This window comes from Rhincodon typus, unplaced genomic scaffold (assembly GCF_021869965.1).
Source record: "Rhincodon typus isolate 14 unplaced genomic scaffold, sRhiTyp1.1 hic_rhity00001604, whole genome shotgun sequence".
In the NCBI taxonomy this organism is placed as follows: Eukaryota; Metazoa; Chordata; class Chondrichthyes; order Orectolobiformes; family Rhincodontidae; genus Rhincodon; species Rhincodon typus.
Window position 1 is genome coordinate 1 of NW_025967242.1, and position 24,334 is coordinate 24,334.

Below are 24,334 nucleotides of genomic sequence, written 5' to 3' on the forward strand. Positions count from 1 at the left end.
TGTGACCATTCTGTTCAGTTCAGCAGTGTCACCACAATTAACAAATGTTGATATAATTAGCAATTATCAAACAAATTGGTTTCTACATTTCAAGTACTGCTTTGATTTGTAGCCAGTTGTTAACCGTTTTCTTAAAACGAATAAATAAGTAATTGATGTCTATTTGTAATTCTATGTTCAGTGTCGCCTGAGAGATATGACATACTCTGCCCCAATTACAGTGGACATTGAATACACTAGAGGAAGCCAGCGAATAATACGCAATGCATTACCCATTGGCAGGTAGTAAGCAAATCAACCAAAAGCTTCATTTTTCTTTTATTCTTTATTGTCCTGTCTAATATTTAATCTTTTTTCTCTCTCAGGATGCCTATAATGCTGCGTAGCTCTAATTGTGTGCTTACTGGGAAGACTCCTGCAGAATTTGCAAAACTGAATGAATGTCCTCTGGACCCGGGTAATTAATGATTACCCGTATAACTGGATCTTTTACTCGAGGTTTTGGAACTCTGTGAATCCCGTTCATTATAATGTCTAGGTTCCTGGGGCTTTAGAAGAAATAGAAGTGATCAGATTGACACATATGAATTTCTTAAAGAGATGTCAGGCTAGAAGCCGAGGGACTGGGAAATCTAGAACACAGGATTGCAATCTCAGATTAAGGGGTCAACCATTTGAGGCTGAGATGAGAAATTTTTGTCCTTTAACAGGTTGTGAACTTTTGGAATACTCTACTTAGAACTGTTAGTGCTGTTGTTGAGTATATTCAGGACAGAAGGCAATAGATTTTTTTTGGTTGTAAGGGAAGTGTGGAGTGTGTGGCAAAGAGGAATAGGGTAGAAGATTAGCCATGCTTGGTTAATGTTGCCTGCCTGGCAATTCAGTACAGATGTCCTTGGCTTCATATTGAGTCATCATGTGGGAGGGCAGGAATATTTTGCAGACCCTGCGTAAACTGGAGTACTGTATTCAATGCTGGACATCATATTTTAAGAATATTAAGGCTTTGGAGATAATGAATGGAAATTTACCAAGGATGACGTTTTCAATTATGAGGAAAACCTGAAAGATGTCATTATTTTCTTCGAGCAGAGAATGTTAAAAGATTTTATAAAGATGTTCAGAATCATGAACAAATATGAAGGTTTCCTTTATGCTGTAAGTAATTATAATCTGGAATGCAGTGCTTGAAGAGCTGGTGGAAATATGGCCTTAATGCATTTAAGATGTTGGAGTCAGACGTAAGCCACTTGACCCATTGAGGCTGTACCACCATTCAATGAAATCACGGCTGACCTGATAAGCCTTAACTCCACTTTCCTGCCTTTTACCTATAACTTTGGTTCCCTTACTGATTAAAAATGTGTCCATTCCAGACCTCAACATGCTTAATGACTAAGCCTCTCCAATCCTGAATGGTAAAGAATTTCATGGATTCACTACCCTCAGAAGAAATTCCTCCTTGTCTCTGTTTTAAATGGATGACTCCTTACTCTGAGATTACTATGTTATCTAGTCCCAGACTCTCCAACAAAGAGGAAACATCTATCCTATCCATCCCAGTAAGAATCTTTTGTATATTTCAATAAGATCATCTGTCATTCGTCTAAACTCCAATAATTACAGGCCCAACCTATTTAACCTCTCCTCATAGGAATATCTCTCCATATCTGGAATCAACCTCATGAACCTTCTCTGGCTTGCCTCCTTCTTTAGCAACCTTCAGAATAGGCTTTGATAGATACTTGAATATTTTGCAGGGCAGTTGGAAGCAGCAAGGGCAATTAGGGATGGGCACCAAATGCTGGCCAGCAATACCCACAACCCACGAGTGAATTTAAAAGAAAAGGCTAACTGAATAGCTCTAACTAAAATCTGAGACAGGCACAAGTTCAAGTGGCCCACCCCAACAGTTATTTCTTATGTTCCTGTATCTCAGTCAGTAACTGCTTAATCCCTGAAATTCAAAAATTCTTCTGTGTTTGTGTTTCTGTGTTTAAAAAGAAGTAGAAACTGTTCATTTCTATCAAATTGAATCAGCCCATAATATATATACAGCAACAGCTCGCATTTCTTTAATGCCCTTTACCTGGAAAAATGTCTTGAGGCCTTTATAGAGATGAAAAAAAGATCTAAACCCAAGAAAGTGATGGTAGCACTGGTGATCAAATACTTGGACTGGTGGGTTTTGAGGAGGAGAAAGTTAGAGATTGTAGATTGAATAATTATGGACTTGGGGAGAGAAAAATTAAGTCAGTAATGAGCTAGATGCATGATTGATTGAGAACGTACAGAAAATCCAAAGAAGAACAGAAATTATATGCACAGATATGGAAGTGATGAGGGACTGAAGGGAGGTTCAGTCCACGTGACTGAAGCTAAATTTGTGAATAAAGTGTTTGCTTTTGTTACCTCGGAAATACCAATCAACAGAAAACCAGCACTTGCTCTGACACACTTTTCAGAATTGTGCAAAACTCTTTTCACGTAATTGTGAAACACAATCATGGAGGCTAATCATGTTAATAAACTGGATCAGCAAATTGTTTTGGGTTGTTTAGGCCAAGATGACATAGTAATATCCCAGATGCAGAATGAGTGGTCAGTCAGTCTCCTCTTGGTTCTGTTGGTTGAGGGTGCAGTGTTTACCCATAAACTGAGAGGATTCCCCACACTTAAAGACTGTAAGAATTAGAGACTATGACTTTGCTGTATTTTTGTGGACTGAAAAGGGAAAAGATTGTCTTAAAAAACCAAGCCAAGGATTACACTTTTTTTACAAGCAAGTTACTTGACTCATTGCAAGTGCTGTTTGCACAGCTGTTGTGTAAGCAGTTGAAGCCTCTTTTAAAAGGAGCTGAGTCCGGGGCGGGAGGGTGGTGGTGGGGAGCTATGTATGAATGGAGCTTCGGCTGGCAACAAAAAGCTGATTGGTCTGTGTATTAGTGACCAGTTAGTGTTGGCAAAGGTCTTCTACCTGTCAACAATTGTTATTGACTCCCAGCTAACTTGGGGGTGTGAATGTTTGAGGGAGAAGCTGTCAGACCTCTGAAGGGAAGGAGCTGCTTTTGCTCTGCAGTTAAAAAGCACCTCAAGCCTGAAGAAAGCTAGTTTAGTTTCCCTCATCAGCTATGACTTTTAATTGGCAAGTCAAAGACCGTCATAAGTGTGACTCAGTCATCCTGTGCCTCAAGCAAGTAAGAGAAGTAAGATTGAGAAGCAGCATTCTAATCAGCACAAAAATCATCTTGGCAAACCCTGTGGACAGGGATCATTGAACCCAGTCCTCAATGCATAACACCTATTTTTTTCCCTGTCTGTCTGTCTGGGAAGTTAGAATTTTAAAACTAGCAGTTATCTGTCGACAATTCATTGTCTGTAGTTAGATTCTAATATTTTTGTAATAAACAGTAACTCTTGTTAGGTACAAAAAGCTGACTGTACTTTATATCAACCAGGGTCTAAAAGACTGGCAAATTAGAAAATTATGCAAAATTTGCAAAATCTTTAACTTTTATGAAGACAATGGTAATAGTGGAGCTTGATTTCAAGCATGCTACTGCAGTGAGGCATAACAGTAGATACTAAATACACTGCTAAATGAAAGGAAGATATAGCTTTGGAGATGATTTTGTATTGGTACCTTATTAGAATAATTTCCCATGCAGTGTGAAATCGTAATTAAACCTTTACTGTCTCTTGTAGGTGGCTATTTCATTGTTAAAGGTGTTGAAAAAGTAATTCTTATCCAGGAACAACTTTCAAAAAACAGAATAATTGTGGATGCAGACAGAAAAGGAACTGTTGGTGCCTCTGTGACCAGGTACTGCATTCCGTAATTTGATTGAAATTATTAATATAGAATTCAGAGCCACATTCACTGATAAATGCTCACTAAATCTTGAGTCTTTGAAACTAGGATCTTGACAATTTACAGGATTCCAGAATCAATTCTTTAGGAATGTCAATGCTTACATTTGAGCACATTTACTTTGTGTGCATTATTAGAACTGTTGATACCATGTATTTACTTGACCATTTTTAATATAGTCTAACTATTCTTGTGTTGGTTTTAAAGCTTCAACCATGCACATTGATGTAATTTCTACAATGGTTCAGCAACATTTAAACATGCAAGCTTGTTTAATATGAAATCGTAAAACTGAAGACTATATATAAACTGAATTGGAGACAGTTTTGCAGCACAAAGTAAATATTCTTTCAAATTAGTAACTCCATTTTCCATAATTTATTATCGCTATTAACCTCCCTGATTAGTTTTATAGTTACACCCTTCGATTAAAAACTTCAGCATTTTACAACTTAACAAAACTTGTTTAGAAAAAATAAAATATCATAGATTAAGGAAAACAAGGCAATCTAAACCGGCAGTGAAAATGATTTAGAAAAAAACATTTTTGTGTTTTTTGATCAAGCTTGAACTTCTTCCTCATTTCTCCTTCACCCATATCACCAGTTGGTTGTTTTTTGCATGTGCAAGGAAAGTTCTGTGAACAGGTTAGAATTTTGACTAATAGGTATGTGTTGATGGATCATAAATGTTTAATTACAGCTAGAGCCTATTTATTTGTAGTAAATACCAATTTCTGTTAACACAGAAACCTGGTCCAAGCTTTCTCACAACCTCTGTCCTAAAGACAATTAAATTGGGGAACTCTGTAAAATCTTTAATGTTTGTGGTGGTTCTGAGAATAGTTGGACTTGATTTCCAGTGCACTACACTTGTGAGGTTAACAGATGGGAATGTGGAATCCAGGAAATAAATGGATCAGCTATGATTTTATTGAATGGCAGAGCAGGTCTGAAGAGCAGCTGGCCTACTTCTCCCACATTGTGTGTTCGTACAGGAAGAGTGCTGCAAGGCATGCTTTGGCGCTGAGTTAGCGGGAGACTTATTTCACATTTGAGCAAAATTTGACTCGGGAATGTTTGATCCTTGATGCTAATTTTCCAAACAGAAGGCATTTCATTTCCCTTTGGCTAACACCCTGTAACTCGATCACCACAGTAACTTAAAATAATATCATTAGGGTTTGAAATCAGTCTTGTATATGCTGAGTTGGTTTTGTCTTTTGGGCACCCAATGTGGGTTTGGTTGTTCTAAATGCAATGATGCATTAACCTGCACTTCAGTGTGTAGTTTGAACATAAATTGAAGGAGAACATCTTTAAGATGAAATAGATTTTGGGCTGGGTTTGTTTCAATAAAGTTAGAATTGAGTCATGTAATTACATTTGGAAGTCTTGCACCTTTTTAATTCAAATATATGACTTTTAATCATTTACTCAGAATGATGGAATGTGTGGACTCTTTAAAAGAACTATCATGTTGAATAGATACTTTTACCTCGTCTAGGTACTGTAAGGGTGATGGTGGACTCTCAGCTGACATTTTACATCTGTTGTATGACAGAATGCTGAGCTGTAAATGAAAATGTTAGTACCAATTGTTGACCAACCAAGTATAGTTCATTATTGTGTAGCCTTCATTTATTCTGCTAGTTTGCATATCACCTAATGATTAGTAACAAAATTCCACTCAATTTGCAGTTCTACTCATGAGAAGAAAAGTAGAACAAACCTAGTTGTGAAGCAAGGGAGGTACTACCTGCGACACAATACTCTGTCAGAGGACATCCCTATTGCAATAATATTCAAGGTAATGATTTAAAAGTTTGCTCTGCTGTCACCATTTGTGATTTTTTTGAACTCATATTTTTGTTTTAGTGAAAATAGCCAAATGTAAGTTCTTTTGTCTTCATGAAAAACCCAATGCGTTTGGAAATAAAACAGCTGAAGTTTGAATTCACACATGTGGATCAATTCACTCTTCATCAACCAGTTTGCTATGTATTTGATCTTTAGATCCTGACCTCATTAAATCTCAACCTTAACCAGATCATTTACTGGGAACTCCATTTCTGGTTGGTTGAATAAATGTTGGAGGAGTGATTTGAACTTTATCTGCTCAAATTTGTTTGATTTAAACAAAGATAAGCTACTAATACACGATGGGCCACTTGTGAGAAGATCATCTATGATATTCCAAGTGAAACAGGTTGCAGAGGCTGAATGATGCTCCACTGTACTTTACATGTATGGTGAAGGGAGCTTGGCAAAACAACTTTTCTCTTTACAAGTACAGACTGATATGTTGTGTCTTTCTCATGATTCTCTCTTTTCATTTGTTTGAAACATTCAGTTGAAGTGTGCTGGATAATGATTGAAAAGTTCAGGTTGTGAATGCTATGGCTTATGTGTGCACTCTGTCAAAAGGTGTCAGGCAAATAAGGAATTGTGCAGCAAGTGAACGTGTGATTTTATACCTGCCTGTCTCTGAGAATTCAGAACTCGGATTCAGGTAAAGCCATTTAGACTTGTGAGCCTGTTCCATCATTCCCTGCAATTGTGGCTGACTTGTGGCTTAACTCCATTGATGGAGAGGTGATGGCCTTTCGGTATTATCATGTGACCATTAATCTAGACACCCAGGTAATGTTCTGGGCACCTGGGTTCGAATCCTGCCATGGCAGATGATAGAATTTGAATTCAATAAAAATATGGAATTAAATGGTGACCATTTAATTGTCAGGGAAAACTACTGTCCTTTGGGGAAGGAAACTGCTATCCTTAACTATTCTGGCTTACAAGTGACTGTAAACCCGCAGCAATGTGATTGACTGACTATAAACTGCATTTTGGGCAGTTAGGCTGGATAATGAATGCTGGCCCAGCCAGCGACACCCACATCCTGTCAAGAAAAAAAACCTGCCTTGAATCAGTGTCCTGCTTTGTCTAGTTAAAATACGCTTGACAAATCTACTGGAATTTTTCAAATACCTAACCAGTGCAGTTGATAAAGAGCACCCAGCAATTTACTTGAACTTCTAGCTTTTGATCAGGTCCCATATAAGAGATTAGCATGTGTTTGGGGGTAGTGTACTGACATGGATGGAGATTTGGTTGGTAGATAGACAGCAAAGATTAGAAATAAACAGGGCCTTTTCCAGTTGGCAGCCACTGACTCGTGGGGTGCTGCAAGGGATAATGTTTGGACCCCAGCTAATCATAACATGTATTAATCATTTAGATGAGGGAACTAAATATGTAGTGATTGGAACCAGGTGGACCTCATTGACTCTGAATTTGACCCAGGTTAATGACCATAAATGGGAAAGCCCTGGCTGACCAATATAAACAGGAGATGTAGAATCTCCTCAGTTCAGCGAACTGACTCCGAGCTGGCTGGCCACAGCCAGTGTACTGTGCACAAGTAAATAAAGGGTGACTTGGTGATGGGATACTGGCCTCTGTGCAATTATTTCAGTGGGGACAGGAGAAAACTACATGTCTGAAGGACATTTGCTTGCCACAGTCATCTTGGAGTTGGGGTAAGCATTTCTGGCATCATGCCTTTATTTGGGAAGCTTGACTCATTTATTCTGCTGTCAAAGACTGGGCCCAGTATGTGGAAAGAATGTGATACCTTTTCCAGGCAAGTGACATTGGGGCAGATAAAAAGCAACGAGTAATCATTGTGACTCCTTATGGACCTGCAGCATTTTCGGTTATAAGGGGCTTAACTTTTCCAGAGGCACCAGACACTAAACCTTGCAAGAGTTGATGGAGTTAGTTAAGGAGTACTACGACCCCAAACCTCTACTCTAATTCCGAGATGCTAACGGTTTAATTATCTGTGAGAGAACCGGGGGAATCGGAATCGAAATTGTTGACAAGGTTAAGATGACTGGTAGAGGCATGTGATTTTGGATTAACCCTGAATGAGATGCTGAGAGACCATTTAGTGTGTGGGATTAGTGACGTAACCATGCAGAAGTGCCTACTAGCTGAAGCCCAGCTGGCCTTCAAACAGGCACCGCAGCTGGCCTTGTCATTAGAAAATGCAGCAAGTGGAGCGTGGGAATTACAGGGTATCCCAATGGAAGTGGACACCCTCACCTGTCCGACTGACCTTGGTGAACACCACTTGTGTAGGCAATCACAGAGCCTCACGCAGGGCATATCCTGAGCAGAGGGACCCTAGGCCTAGCTCACAGCAGAACCCCACAACAAAGCCGAGCCTCGGCTGATTGGCTAAGAAGTTCTTCAGGATCTGGGCCGGCAAACCATTGTATTTGCTGCTGGTATGCGAACTCGAGACAGTAAAGGAATCCTGCAAGGCCTGACCTGAGTAAGAAAACTTGTAAGCTGGTACCCAGGAGAGTGCACACTCTGGAAAGTTCCCCTCCATGTGAATTGGAACAATTTAATTGCTTAGCGACGTCCAAATCAGAACCAACTAAAATGAATGTTTGGTTAAATGGTCACCCAATTCCCATGGAGGTTGATACTAGTGCAGCTGTGTCTGTGGTTGCAGATGCTGTCTTTAACAAGTTTCGCTCAGGTCTCCAAACCTTTAAGTTTGCACAAGACCTCAGCCAGACTGAGAACATACACAGGGGAACCATTGCAGGTTAACGGTATGACCGTGGTTCCGGTCTCCTATGAGAAACAGTTGGTGCTATTCCCACTGATGGTAGTAAAAGGCTCGGGCCCAAGCCTATTGAGGCGGAATTGGTTAAGAAAGATTCACCTGGACTGGCTGAGCACTTTTTGATTAGAAAATGGCTGCCTCAGTGAAGTCCTCGTGAAATACCCTGGAGTTTTGCAGGAAGAGCTTGGGACTGTCAAAGGGGCCAAAGCCACTTGACATGTTGACCAGGGAGCATTTCCATGACTTTGCAAGGCCCACCCAGTGTCATATGCCTCGTGGGCAAAAGTAGAGGCAGAAATCAGGAGGCTGGGGAGTGAAAGAATCATCAAACCAGTGTGTTTGCAGAATGGGCAGCACCAGTCTATGATTCTGTACCAATCATACCAATTGTGAAGCCTGATGGCTCAGTTTGCCTTTGTGGGGATTTTAAGCAAACAATAAATCGCTTCTCACAGCTGGATAAATACCCAGTCCCTCGCATAGAGGACTTGTACACAAAATTGTGGGGTGGGGGGGTGCAGTCTTGTACGAAATTGGACATGAGCCGCACCTACTTGCAATTGCGACTGGATGAGGAGTCCCAGAAGTACACTACAATTAATACCCATAAGGGTTTATACTAATAGACAAGACTGTCATTTGGGGAGCATGTCATGGAGAGCATTTTACAAGGGCTACCCCAGGTTGCTGTTTATCTGGATGACGTACTAGTAACAGGGACGACCAATAAAGAGCACTTGGACATAGTGCTTAAACGTTTCTCCCAGGCAGGCGTACACCTTAGAAGAGAAAAATGTGTGTTTCTGGTGCCCCAAGTGCCCTACTTGGGTTACAGAGTCGACAGCCAGGGTAAAGTGAGGGTGATCAAAGGAGCCCTGGCTCCCAAGTCTGTACCGGAGCTTAGGTCTTTCCTTGGGTTAGTGAATTATTATGGAAAATTCATATGTAACCTGGCCTCCATCTTGGCACCCTTCCACCTGCTATTGAAAAAGAGTTAGACTTGGAAATGGTCACGTGGCCAAGAAGTAGCCTTTAGGGAAGTGAAAAAGCAGCTACCATCATCTAAGGTGTTGGCCCACTGCAGTCCGAAGCAAGGGGTGGTGCTGACATGTGATGCCTCCCCATACGGCATCGGGGTAGTGTTAGCTGACCGCTGGCCCAACAGAGAGGAACGCCGATAGTGTATGCTTCCTGGACTTTGACTGATGCCAAACGCAAATATGCCCAGATGGAGAAGGAAGATTTTGCGGTCATCTTTAGTGTGAGGAAATTCCAACAGTACCTTTATGGATGGGAATTTGTCATCGTAAGAGACCACAAACCCCTGCAAGGGCTACTGAAAGAAGACTGTGCTGCCCGTAGCTTCCACTAGAATTTGTCGTTGGGCCTTTTATTCTCAACACGTGCAAGTTAGAACGCTGTTCAGGAAGCCAAGTGGCTAATGTGGATGCCTTGAGCCACCTCCTATTGGCAGATAGTCCACTGGTGCTGCCTCCCCGGAAGAGTCCGTTTTGGTTTTAAACTTCCTGGACACACCTCTGGTCACCGCTGACAATGTCCAACTGTGGACACGATAAGATCCTGTCCTAGTGAAACTAAAACAGGTGGTGGTAATGGGCGAGACAAAAGGGCCATCGCAACCGGACTGAAACCTTTCTGCACCTGGCAAGACCAGATCACCGTAGAGGATGGCATGTTACTGTGGGGAGCAAGGGTAATGGCCCTGAGTAAAGGTCGCTGCCAGATACTAGCTGAACTGCACCAGGGCCGTCTAGGGGTTTCCACAATGAAGACGCTAGCAAGAAGTTATGTTTGGTGGTCAGGGTTGGGTGCCAACAAAGTTGCATTGGTGGGGCAGTGCTTAGGATGCTAACAAGGAGAAAAATTGCTACCAGCAGCGCCCCCACATTTGTGGGAATGGCTGGGTAAACCCTGGACTGGGTTGCATGTTGACGAGGCTGGTCATTTCACAGGCTCAGTGTTCCTGGTCATCGTGGATGCTCATTCAAGGTGATTGGACATGTATAAAGTTCATTTGGCAAACTCGGGGATGATGATTGAGAAGCTGCGAGCATCGTTCACAATGCATGATTTCTCAGAAGTATAGGTCGTGGACAGTGGAATTTCATTTACCAGCAGGGAATTTAGAAAATATTCAAAGTCAAATGGCATTTGGCACATAAGGACAGCTCCATACCATCCATCCATCCAATGGTCTCGCGGAAAGAGTGGTCCAAATGTTGAAGGCAGGCTTAAAGAAGCCGCCTACAGCATCACTTGATACAGAACTGTCCTGATTCCTGTTCAATTATAGAACCACCCCCGCACTCAACAACAGAGCTAGCTCCAACAGAGTTGCTAATGAGGAGAAGACTCTGCACCAGGTTAAACCTGATGATCTCAGACCTGCAGGGGTGGTGGTGGGGAGGGTGAAATGGCAGCAGGAATGCCAGGGCATTAATTTGGGGGGATGAAGTTTGGCGCCTGAACCATGGAAATGGCCCTGTATGGGTATGAGGTAAGATTGATGTGAGGTCAGGTCCCATGACTTACAAAGTTTGGGTAGGTGATGCAGTCCTGAACAAACATGTAGATCGCTTGAAAGCTGTTACCTCACAAATGGGGCAGGAGCAAAACATTTCTGGCCCCTCAGAACAGCTGGAAGGTCCATCTAGTGTCAAGATGGATGTAGCCTCAATACCATTACAACTGGAAGAGGAGGGAACTCTCCTGAGACTCTCCAGACGCAAGAGATTTGCTACGGTCTGGTACAAGCCGCCTGTGTCAGCATCTGAATTAGAGGAACCTGACCTGGGGCGAAAATGTCATGGGAAAAGCTTTACACGAGAAAGACCAGGCCTGAGTCGCTGGACTTCGGGCCAGGGAATGGGATGTAATGATTGGAACCAGGTGGACCTCTGACTAGGAGGTCCTTGATTGGCCCAGGTTAACAACCCCAATCAGGAAGCCCTAGCTGACCAATATAAACAGGAGATTTAGAATCTCGTCCGGGATTGACTCCGAGCTGATTGGTCACAGCCAGTGTACTGTGCACTAGTAAATAAAGGGTGACTTGGTGACGGGATACCAGCCTCTGTGCAGTTATTTCAAAATATAATGTCTCCAACTTTGCAGATGACTCGAAGCCGGCTGGGTGGGAGAATGAACTGAGGTTGCGGAGAAGCTTCTGTATGATTTGAACATGTTGAGTGAGTGGACGTGTGCGTGGCTAATGAGGATAAATATGAGCTTATCTACTTTGGTAACAAAAACAGAAAGACAGATGATTACCTGAATGGCAAAAGGTTGGAAAAGGGGGAGGTGCAGTGAGACCTGGGTGACCTTGTACACAAGTCACTGAAAGTAGGTAATGTAGATGCAGCAGGCTGTGAAAATAGCGAATGATATGTTGGCCTTTATAGGGAGAGAATTTGAGTACAGAACAGGGATGTCATGCTGCAGTTGCACAGAACCTTGGTGAGACCACGTCTGGCAAATTGTGTGTAGATTTAGTCTCCATATCCTAGAAGGCTGTTCCGATTATAGAGGGCATGCAATGAAGATTTCCTGGATTGATTCCTAGGCTGGCGGGACTATCCTATGAAGAGAGACTGGAGTGGTGAGGACTATATTCAGTGGAGTTTAAAAGAATGAGGGGATTCTAATAGAAACCAAGAAAATTGTAATAAGTTTGTACAGGTTAAATGATGGGTGTTCCCAATGACCGGGGAGTCCAGAACCGGGTTCACAGTATAAGGTTACAGGGTAGGCCTTTAAGGGCTGAGGTGAGAAATGTCTTCACCTAGAGAGTGCTGAGCCTGTGGAATTCTCTGCCACAAAGCAGTAGAGGCCAAAATATTGAATATTTTCGTGAAGGGGTTAGATGTAGTTCAGAGAGCTAAAGGGACCGAGGTGTAGGGAGAAAGCAGGAACACAGTACTGAATTGGATGATCAGCCATGATCATATTGAATAGTGGAGCAGACTCAAAGTATCAAAAGGCCTACAGCTGGTCCTTCTTTCTGTGCTTCTAGCTCTACTCATCATAAATTTTAAAATTATATTAATTGAGTTATCATTATCTCGATGAGGAAATTATCTAAAAACCAAAGTGAAATCAAAATACAGCAATAAAACAGACCTATACTTCAAAATCCACTTTTAACAAATCTAGTCTGAACGTGAAAATATAGTCTATTTTATGCAGCAATGTGAGAATCAAAAATTTTAATTAGTCTTTCAATATTTAACTGAAGGTTTATGCAGTGTAATTGATATCTGTCCATTTAGTACATTGCAGTGCCAAATATGAGATTTAGAATAAACACACGGTCTTAGAGAAACTCAGCAGATCAGGTAGCATCTGTGGAGAAGAAACAGAGTTAATGTTTTGATTTCAGCATGACTTTTCCTCTCTTCTGAGGGTGAGTCGCATTGGACTCAACATTAATTCTTTTTCTTTGTGTTTCCAAAGATGCTACCAGACTAACATTGAAAGACTGCTTAAATCAAGTACTGATTTCTGTACCTGTGAAAGCAGCAACAGTCTAATTTAGGAACGTAACATGTGATCCTATTGCTTGAGCTGTCCAATCTCTTTAACTCAGCTTAATGGAATTTTTGTTTAGCTTGATTTGAAAAAAAACTTTCATCATCGTTTGGATGTTTATTTCAGTCAGTTACCAGGAGGGGGCAGTTGTTCCCCATGGTATAATGGGCTGTGGCGCACTTTGTTAATGTTAATGTCCGTGTGGGAAGATTGTATGGCTCAAAGCTATAGATCATGACTATGTACTGAATTGCCTATCAACCCCCTCTGTTCTTTTGCTTGGTGTGCAGTTAGAGACTCAGGACAGTGGTTTGCTGGTAATTTGCTGAACTTAAATTAAAACAACCATCCTCTGTACTGCAGCATTTTCTTGTGTGGTTCAGTAATCTATGTAACTTGCTACTCCCACAATTTGGGATCATAATTTATTGCACAGCAAAGCAGGCAGAAGCACCATTTGTTCTCTTCTGAAGCACGAGACAAAATAAGGAATAAAAATAATGTGAAGAGGAGATTGGCTTCTCTGGAACCTGGTGAAGCTGAGCTGAGAGCTTCAGATTCAGGGATAAATATTGGCTGGGACATGGGAGAACTCCCTGCCTTGGCTGTTGGATCACTTATCTCCACTTGAGAGAGAAAGAAAGATAGTTTAAGGTCTCATCTACAAAATGACATGACTAAGTATGCAGCGTTCCCTTTTACTTCATTGGAGGTGCCAGATTTTTAAATTATTCTATGGAGTGACTAGTTGAGTCCATACACTTCTGACATGGAGCAGCAGTGCTAACCAATCAGTCAGGGTGAACACCTTAAGTACAGTATAATATTCCAGTCAGTCAGTGTTTTTGTTTTTGGCAGCTTTACTATTTTTGCAGCAAAAATTTTTTGTGAAAGCTAGTTCAGAAGAATAATTATCGTTATTGAATTTGTCAGTTTGATGTGATCATTGAACTTTTTAAGATATCTGGCATGGTCCCATAGTGATGCAAAGTACTGTATTCACACCTAAGAAATTTTGACCTGTGCACACCTGTCTCAGTTACATGAAGTGCACTCAGTCAGGGTGATCCGTCCTTGTTCTGGTGTTAGGAGCCTTAGTGCGACTTTCTCCTCACGTGTTTTAATGTGGCAGAGTTCCAGATAAGCTAGTACAGAAACATTTCAGAACCATCTGAATACCACAGTGAGTTGCCCTACCATCGTGCAGGGCCAGCTTCTGTAAAAGCAGCAGGAAATCAGTTTATCATTTTCTTCTTTTTGTGCTGGCTTTGAAAATGTGTTCTATATCATTGCTAAACAGCCTGGCACTAGATGAGAAGTTTTAAAATAGTTCATATTTGGCACTGCAATGTACTAAATAGACAGATATCAATTACACTGCATAAAGCTTCAGTTAAATATTGAAAAATTAATTAAAATATTTGATTCTCACATTACTGCATAAAATAGATTATATTTTCACGTTCAGACTAGATTTGTTAAAAGTGGATTTTGAAGTATAGGTCTGTTTTAATTACATTGCAAGTAGGTGCAGGAGTAAACCACATGGCCCTTAAGCCTGCTCTACCATTCAGCACAATCATGGCTGGTTCTCAGCATCAACTCCACATTCTTCCCATATCCCTAGATTCCCCAGATATTGCAACCCTATGTACATTCAGAAATTTGGAATCCATTCCCTCTGGGGTAGAGAATTTCAAAGATTAACGACTCTGACTGAAGAAATAGTTCCCCAGCTCAGTCCTAAATGATCAGCCTCTTATTCAGAGGCTGTGACCCCATGTTCTAGATTCCCAGCCCCTGTTTCAGTGAGATCACCTCTCATTCTTCTGAACTCCTGAGAGTATGAACACAATTTACACAGCCCCCTCATTTTAGGGCAGTCCCTGGCCACGGGAACCAATCTAACTGCACCACATCCAGTGCAAAGTGGAGAGACAAGTCCAAAGGTTTTTTGGATAGTAATAGTGTGCAGGAATATGGGAAAAGGCAGGAGATTGGCCCTAGATAGTATAACCGGTCTAGCTAATAGATCTGGTGGAGGCAAGTAGGCCTTCACATAGTGGTTGAATGAGCAAATTGACTATCACTAGCAATAGGCTCTGAGATATCACACTAATTGGTTGTGGAGAAAGGGCACTGGTTGCTTGAATGATTTTCACCTCATTAGTAAATGTTTAGAGAAATTGGATGCATATAAAAGTGTATGGAGTTTAATCTCTGTGAATAACTGGAAAATTAGTCAGAACTCAAATTTGAGATAGTAAGAACTGCCAATGCTGGAGTCAGAGTTAACACAGTGTGGAGCTGGAGCAACACAGCAGGCCAGGCAGCATCAGAGGAGCAGGTGAAATCGACATTTCGGGTCGGGACCCTTCTTCAGAAAGGGTCTAGGCCCGAAACGTCAGCCTTCCTGCTCCTCTTATGCTGCTTGGCCTGCTGTGTTCATCCAGCTCTACACCATGTTATCTCAGATTCTCCAGCATCTGCAGTTCCTACGATCTCCGACCTGAAACGTCAGCTTTCCTGCTAATCTGATACTGCCTGGCTTGCTGTGTTCCTCCAGCTCCACACTGTTATCTGAGAAATCAAATTAGTTTCTTTTGTACAATTGACAAGAACCCAAGTTTAGAAAATGCAGTTAGAGATTGCAGTTTTCCAAGTCACTTGTTTCAGACAGCACAGGAAACTATCCTTTTGTAGAATTGAGGAAGAAAGCCAAAGAACAGTCTAGTGGACAGTGGTTGTATGGAATCATTGTAACTTCCAGCACATGAGACCATTTAGCCTGCTGTCCCTTTATTCGCCCTTTCTCCCAGAAGCTGCATTTAGTTCTGTTATTCGGTAAGTTCTTCACTCTCGGGACTCTGTCCAGCTGCCTTTGAAAATGATTTATGGAATCAGTTTTCACACCCTTTCAAGTCGAGTATTCCAGATTCTGGCAAATCCAAGTGAAAATATTCTCATCTCCTATTTAGATATTTTGCAGATGATTTGAATCTATGACTTCTGATTACTGATCCATTTGCCAGATGGAAAATGTTTCTCTTCTTTGTCAAAATACTTATCTTAAGAGAAATCACTTGAAGTCCTGAAGTTGAATTGAACGCAGTTGCTTACAATTCAGTCGCAGTTGATTTGTGCTTTTTTTTGTTCTTTTCTTGGCTTTTACAGGCCTTTAATTTAATGACCAAGATTGAAATGCAATTTCTGAACAGTGAATTTGGAACCTCATGTAGGATACATATGCTCCTTTTATTAATTCATGGATACCTTAAAGGCAACCGGTGTTGAGTCCAGTGCAGTTCCTTGCCAAAGCCAGATGGCATGGAGTGTAAGAGAAACACCAAGCCCTGCTCTGAATTCAAGCCACCAACAATGCTTCATTACCATAAGCAAATGTTACTGTGCCGATCGAAAATGCTAATATTGCTGTTGTCTGTCACTCCTATTGTAGGCAATGGGTGTAGAGAGCGATCAAGAGATTGTACAGATGATTGGTACAGAGGACCCAGTGATGTCTGCCTTTGCTCCAAGCCTGGAAGAGTGTCAGAAAGCTCAAATCTTCACCCAGATGCAGGTGTGCCTTTTATAAAGTCCAGCTCTTTCAATGTGGATGTTTGACTGCAGCCTCATGAGCTTGGCCATATAATCAGCTGTTTAAACACAGAGGGGAAAAGAAAACAATTCCTGGACCTTAATAAAGTCTTAAGGCAAGAGTGCCTGGTTCTTGATATTTAGTCTTTAGATATTTTAACAACAATTTAACAAAAGCGAGCAAAGCCAATACCAGAATCATATAGTGTGTTGCAACTCTACAGTGCAACACTGACCTTACGCTATAGTATTCTTACAATATGTACGATGAGAGCTTAATAGTAAAATTCAATAAACAGAAGAAGTGATGTGTTTGCTATTAATTGAAGTATTAAGGGATCAACATTTTTTGTTATTCGAGCAGTGACTGTGAAATATGACTTCATTCAGCGTAGCTCAACTATTTTTCTTTTTCTGTTTTGACTTGCAGGCATTGAAGTACATTGGGAACAAAGTGCGCAGACAGAGAATGTGGGGAGGACCAAAAAAAACCAAGATGGAGGAGGCCCGGGAGTTGCTTGCATCGACTGTACTTACCCACGTGCCTGTAAGCATCATTTGAGGCTAGAGCTGGTTCCTTTTTTGTTATTGGCTTGTGGGAATAGGTGACTTTGGTTGTCTGGTGTTTATTGCCTGTCCCGAGTTGCCGTTGAGAAAGTGGTGCTGAACTGCCTTCTTGAACTGCTGCATTCTCACAATGCCCTTGGGGAATTCCAAGATTTTAATCCAGTGACAATATCCCAGGCTGTTGAGGGAGGCAAGGGAGGAGATACCAGGAGCCAGGGCTCCTGATAATTTTGAAATCTTCTTTGACCACAGGCGAGGTGCTAAAGGACAAGAGGACTGTGAACATCGTCCTATTATTTTAAGAAAAGGTAGGGACAGATTGATCTGTAATTTCCTAGTCTATAAGTCTAACCTCAGTGGGTAAGTTAGTATAAAGAATTTTGAGAGATAGAGTATATCTGCGCTTGGAGAGATGTGGAATTTTCAGGGATGTTCAACATGGAGAAAATCAAAAATTGCTGGAAGAACTCAGCAGGTCAGGTGGCATCTGTGCAGAGAAAGCAGCGTTAACATTTTGGGTCCAGTGACCCTTCTTCAGATGAATTTTTGAGTTGCTGAATTTTTCCGACTTTTTCTGATTTCCAGCATCTGCCGTTCTTTGGGTTTTTAAAAAAGTATTCAGCATTTATTTGTTAAGGGAAGGTTGTGTTTGACACATTTGATCAATTTTTTTGAGGACGTAACTAGGAGTGTTGAAGAGGATAGCACATTTGATGTGGTCTGCGCAGTCTTCAGCAAGGTTTTGATAAGGTCTGTCATGGGAGACTGGTCAAGAAATTAATAGTCCATGGGTTTCAAGGCAAAGAGCCATAATGGATACAAAATTGACTGAGATGCAGAAAGCAGAGGGTGACGGGAGAGGAATCTTTCTGTGACTCGAAGTTTATTTCCAGTGGGTTTTTGCGGAGTTTGGCGCTGGGGCTGCTGTTTGTGATCTCGATTAATGTTTTGGTCTTAAATGTAGGGGACATGAATAGAAGTTCATGGATAACACTAAATTGGTAGGGTAATAAGGATTGTAGCTGTAAACCATGGGAAGATATCAGTGGATTGGTCAGGTGGACAAAGCAGTGGCAAATGGAATTCAGTCCTGAAAAATGAGAGTTAAATCACTTGGGGGAGGCTCGCAAATCAAGGGATTTTGTTGTGAATGGTAGGACCAAGATTAGTAGTGAAGATCTGAGGGAATTTGGTGTACCACATCCTACTAAAGAATAAATTTAGAAAATTACACGCTTGGGGCTGCTTCATGCAAGATAGTTAATCAGAGCGGGCTGAAGGCCAAGCTTAACACCATGTCACAGTGGAAAGGAAAACCACATGGGGCCATGTCCTAGATCTGATGATGGGTGCTTCTGCCCTACTGCTTTAGTCATTTATTAATTCAGAATTCCCCTCTCCCCATAGAAAATCCAGACTGCAGCTTGCACTCAGTTCTCTGAAAGGGTTATTCATAGACTAGTACAGCATAGACAGGAGGCTATTCAGCCCAACGTACTGAAAACAATCGGACTACACTATTCACATTTCCAGCACTTAGCCCATAGCTTTAGAAATTTAAGTAACGCAAGTGAATATCTAATGACTGCTTTTAACGTAACAAGAGTTTCTGACTTAACCATTCATTCAAGCAGTAAATTCCAGACTTCCAGCACACTCTGTGTGAAAACATTTCTTGACTCACTTTGGCTTCTACCTCTTGCCTTAAATCTCTGCCATAAGACCATGAGAAATGGGAGCAGAATTAGGCCTTTTGACCCATCAAGTCTGCTACGCCATTTGATTTTGGCAGATATATTTCTCAACCCCATTCTTCTGCCTTCTCCTAGTAATCCTTGATCCCCTTACTAATTAAGAACTTATCTATCTCTGTCTTCAAGACATTCAGTGATTTGGTTTTCGCAGTCTTCTGCGACATTGAATTCCACAGATTCACCACCCTCTGACTGAAGAAATTCCTTCTCATCTCAGTTCTAAAGAACCTTCACTCTGAGGCTGTGCCGTTCAGTCCTAGTCTGTCATACTAGTGGAAACATCTTCTCCACGTCCACTCTATCAATATTCTGTAAGTTTCATGGAGATCCTCCCTCATCCTTTTAAACTCCAGCGTCCTCAACTACTCCTGATATGACAAGCCCTTCATTCTTGAGATCATTCTTGTAAACTTCCAGTTTTATCAGTGATAAACTCAACATTGTAACCCTGCACTTCCCCTTGAATTAGGCTTGCTAGGCCATTTCAGAGGGCACTTAAGACTCAAACACACATTGCTATGGGTCAGGAATCACATGTAGACCAGACCAGCTAAGCATGTCAGATTTCACTCCTAAACGACACGTTTGAACTAGATGGATTTTATGATGATCAATGCTATGTTTATGTTAACCATAATTGAAACTAGCTCTCAATTCCAGAAAAAATTGAATTTAAATGCCTGCCACCAATTTTCGTGGTGGTATTTGAAGTCTTGTCTTCTGAACATCAGCCTATGCCTTTGGAATACTGTTCGGTGACATTGCTGTTTTGACACTGCCTTCCCTTGGATCACTTATGTCCTGAATAAAGAGTATCAAGCATTTTGGAAAATGTAGAGTGGCTCGCTTTTTGCTGCGATTTGCATGCTTTAAGCAACACCTCTGTAATTGACTTCCATGGTGGTGATAAATTGAAAAGTCTCATAATCCTTTTGAATAATGTGGGTGTTTAGCTGGTGGCTACTGTGGCAAACCACTGAGCACATATGTTCAAACTGCAATAAAGACAAACAGTGCTGTAACTGCAGAGTAAATGGGTTCATATTTCAGATTGGAGCCCCATATTTCTCGCTTAGTTGGTGGCACGGTTGCCTCTGAGTCAGAAGGTTGGCGAATTAAATTGCATTTGAGGACTTGCGCACAGAAATCGAAGCTTGCACTCCATTGCTTGTGCTGAGGGAATGTTACAATGTAAGAGGTGCCACCTTTCCGATAAGATGTCTTCCCTCTTATGTGGATGTACAAGATCCCATGTACCATTTCAAAGAATGCCCTTGTCAATACTTATTCCTTAACCTATATCAAAAAAAAATCAGATTGCTGTCTGTGGGAGCATTTATTGTCCATCCCTAGTTACCCCAAGGGGCTTTGTTGTATCTCGAGTCACATGCAGGCCAGACCAGGTAAGGATAGCAGTTACCTCCCCTAAAGGGTATTGGTGAACTAGAGGGGTTTTTCTGACAATTGGCGATGGCTTTGTGGTCATCGTTAAACTTCTGGTTCTAGATTTTGTTTTTTGTTGAATTTATATTCTGTGGCAGGCGTCAAATCTAGTTCCCCAGAACATTACCTAGATCCCTGGATTAACTGTCCAACAATAATACCAGTAGACCATTGTCTTCCCCGTTGTCCACAATGTTTCCTACATGAGACCAGAAGCTACACTTTTAATTATAGCAATATGTAAAGTGACTTGAAATATTCAGTACTTGTGAAAGGTGCCATATAAGTGCATTTTTTTTTAATAGTTTGATGCATAAACTTTAATTAGTCCTGTCTATACATCTTTCAGACGCTTAGAGAAATCTTTCAGCAGAATAGATGAAGTTCGATGGAGATTACTTCTGAAGCATTCATTTGTTGCCTGCTGTGTTTACAGAATTTCCTGTTTTTGTTTTAGATCTCCGATGTTAATATTTTCTCTTGCTGTCTATCATTAGGATATTCTCTATAAAGTGAATTTAGATTTGAATAAAGTTTATTCCTAAGCATGTTAATATTTCAGAAACAGATGTCAAAAGCGCTTCGGATCGTTTCTTTACCATTTACTTCAATAGAAAAGCCAAATTTAGCAGTTTACAGAAACTAATTGGTGAAAATAGCATACATCTGTTTTACAGATTTAATTTGATAAAACCTTTAAGTAATATCCAAAAGAGTGTGATAATACTTTCTATCATTCAGCAGGTGTGACAGCATTATCTTAATGTCCAGCTTTTACTTCTCACTCTTGCGATGTACCTTCTGTGTGTGTGTGTGTGTGTGTGTGTGTGTGTGTGTATACACACCTATATTTTAATCTCTTACAACAGTCAGCACATATGTTCTTTTTATTTGGCATCAGTAAAACAAAGCTATTTTGATGATTCTAGTGCTGAAGCTGTTTCCTCCCACGTTGCGGACAGTTCTGTAATGAGACAAGTGTTCCTATAGTTATCCATTTTATTAACAATCAACTGCAGATTATAGTTAACCAATTAAAATGGTCCTCCACTTGGTCATTACAACATGAGTAAAGCATTAACTACTTCTAGTCCTTTTGAAATTACCTTGTGTTGTCTTAGACTTCATGAGGTCAGCAGCATCTTAGTTTGTGGATCATTTTTATCAGTGCTTCATGCTTAAATGAATGTATAGTAACATAAATTTCAGGCTGGATAAAAGACTTTTGAGTCTGTGCACCCCTTCTATTCTCAAGTATTCTCTTCAGCCCATCCAGCTGTCCAATTCTGATGGGATTCCTTTGGTAAATGTCTAATAATGCTGAAATCTCTAATAGTGATGAGTACCTGCCAAGAACAGCTGTCTGTACTACTCCTTTTCATATTTCCAGCCAAAGGGCAGCTATGATTAAAAAAAGACCATCGTGCAGGATGATAGTGCAGATCATCTACTGAGACCTTCAGCCATATATTTTATTGCTATTAGACTTGATTATTCTAATGCATTCTTCTCTACCTTATAAATGTGACTTAATCCAAAGCCCTGCTGCCCTTTTCTAACTTGCATCAAGTGCTGTTCACTATCACCTTGCTGATCTACATTGGCTCTCCCTCTGGAAATGTCTTGATTTAAGTGTTCATCTTCATGTATAAATCTCTCCATGTCCTTGCCCCTATCTTTCTCATTCTCTTCAGTCCTACAACCCTCTGAGATCTTTGCATGCATCTAATTGTGACTTCTTGTACATTCTCGACTTTTACTACTGACCCTGGTATCAATTCCTTCTCAAAACCCTTTTCCTCCTTTAACTCCCCCTTAAAATCTACCTCTTTTGGTCACCTGGACAAATACCTACTTGTGTGGCGTTGTGTCAAATTTTGTATTCAAATTCAGTTGTAAGTTTTCCCAGCATTCTGTGTTTCTTGCTATCTGATTTGTTTAGAGTAGTTGGGAGGGTTGGTAATCAGAGGACACACCTTTTAAAGCAGTTGGTAAGGGGACCAGCTTGGAGGCATGAGAGTTTCAATTTACCCTATGACCTATGTTCTGGACTGCTCTGTCTGAATGGGCAATGGAAGCAGCTTCTGTAGTTTTAAAGAGGAAATTGGTAAATGAATCAAGGAGAATGATTTCCAAGGTTGTTAGGGGGAAGAGAACTGTGGAATGGGACTAATTGGTCACTTGTTTAAAAGGCTGGCACAGACAAATGTACTAAATGGACTCCTTCATAATTCATCTTATCTGCGGTTTATGGTTCCTTGTTGACTTCAATTGAGGATGGCACTTCAAATGTTCTAAACTGTTTTGAAGCTTCTAAAGGATGCAATAAAAACAAAAACTTGTTCTTCCCCTGTAGGTCAAAGAATTCAACTTCCGTGCAAAGTGTATCTACACTGCTGTCATGGTGCGCAGGGTGATTCTAGCCCAAGGGGCTAACAAAGTTGATGACCGAGATTATTATGGCAACAAGCGTCTGGAATTGGCTGGGCAGGTGAGTTTAGTTCCTCACCTTTCTTCCCTTCCCTTTGCCTTTTCTATCAAGTAACTATTATTTTCCCATTCCTGTATGGATGGTCTTTAGTGCTATGCAACCATTTCCTTTGACTGCTATGATCTACATGATCCCAAAATCCAGGGATTCAAGAAGAGGGCAGAGCTCATGGACCTAAATGCTTTGGATGAATTGACATCCCCACTTACAACCAGACAGTATAAAAGGTAGAAGTGTCACACTTGTTCCTCATGTTGGGTTTGAGCCATGTTGAGAAAGTCGTGCGATAGCAGTTTGTTGTGCTGCATCAGCTTATACCAGGTCAGTTTTACGTTATGCCCTTGGGTTAAGATAAAGAGTAAAAATCCTGTCCTTCATTATTGGCATATTTTCTCCTATTTTTCTCAATATGCTAGTTTCAACTTCATGGGCCAAATAGCCTGTTTCCACAGTGTAAATACTATTTATCTAACAAGGCTATGAAAGAGAAAAGAGCTATTTTATTTCGCTCACTATATATATGTTCTGCATAACCATCTGGTGTGGATACGCAGTTTGAGCCTCTCTACAGAATCCAAAATCCTTTGCGACTCACCAGTGCTGCACCCCTCCCCCTCCCTGTAGACCACAATCCCAACTTTACTTTTTTTCTCTCTTCTTTTTGTTTCTCCTCCCCCACCCCAGTACACTCCAAACCTGATTTTTCACCAGTCCATTATCTGTCGACCTGCCACACTCAATCCAATTCCTATCCCTTCCTTCCTCAATATAAGCCTGCCTAACTTGCCAGGACCCCCATAGTGCGATCACAAGTTTCAGCTAAATAGAAACATTAAAAATGCAAATATTAAGGAAACAGACTTTCCTGGCTAGTTCTGTTGGGGAAAGAGCCATCACACACCTCCCTGGCAGAGGTTCAAGAGTGTACCAGTTCAAGGCCAGTCTTGGCCCCCAGTCTCTTCATCCTCAACCATGTACTGTGTATACACTAAAGAAATCAAAGCATGAGAGAAGTATGTATCGGCTATGGCTCAATGGATAGTACTGTTCCTTCTGAACTACAAAGTCCCAGGTTCAGGTCTTGGACTTAAGCACATGAAAATCAAGACTGAGATTCAGTCTGAGATTGAGGGAGCACTGCAGCTTTGGAGCTGCTGTCTTTCAGATGAGACATTAAAGTGATGCTCTATCTAAGATCCAATGGAACCACTGCGTAGGAACAGGACAGTTAGCTCTGGTATCATGACCCCAATTTCTATCTCAATCAACATCACAAAACCATGTTAACCACATTTGTAATTTTTTTAAAAAGTGGAGTACAGTGATTAAGCTGAATGTTGAGACAATCAAGTTCGATGCAGAAGGTAATGGGGTTTTACTTTTTGTTTCATCAATGAATATAAAATAGTCGCACTAAGG

General features: G+C 41.0%; 1 protein-coding gene across 1 annotated transcript; it reads left to right on the plus strand.

Annotated features, from left to right (window-relative positions):
* Positions 1-181: 181 nt before the first annotated feature.
* On the plus strand, positions 182-22,915 carry LOC125481288 (DNA-directed RNA polymerase III subunit RPC2-like; the record flags this gene model as incomplete). The annotated part of the gene is made up of 7 exons (XM_048592646.1): positions 182-282; positions 366-457; positions 3,706-3,823; positions 5,572-5,680; positions 16,521-16,643; positions 17,091-17,207; positions 22,781-22,915. Coding segments are annotated over 7 exons (795 nt in total), but the record flags the coding sequence as incomplete, so codon positions are not given.
* Between the last annotated feature and the right edge of the window lie 1,419 nt (positions 22,916-24,334).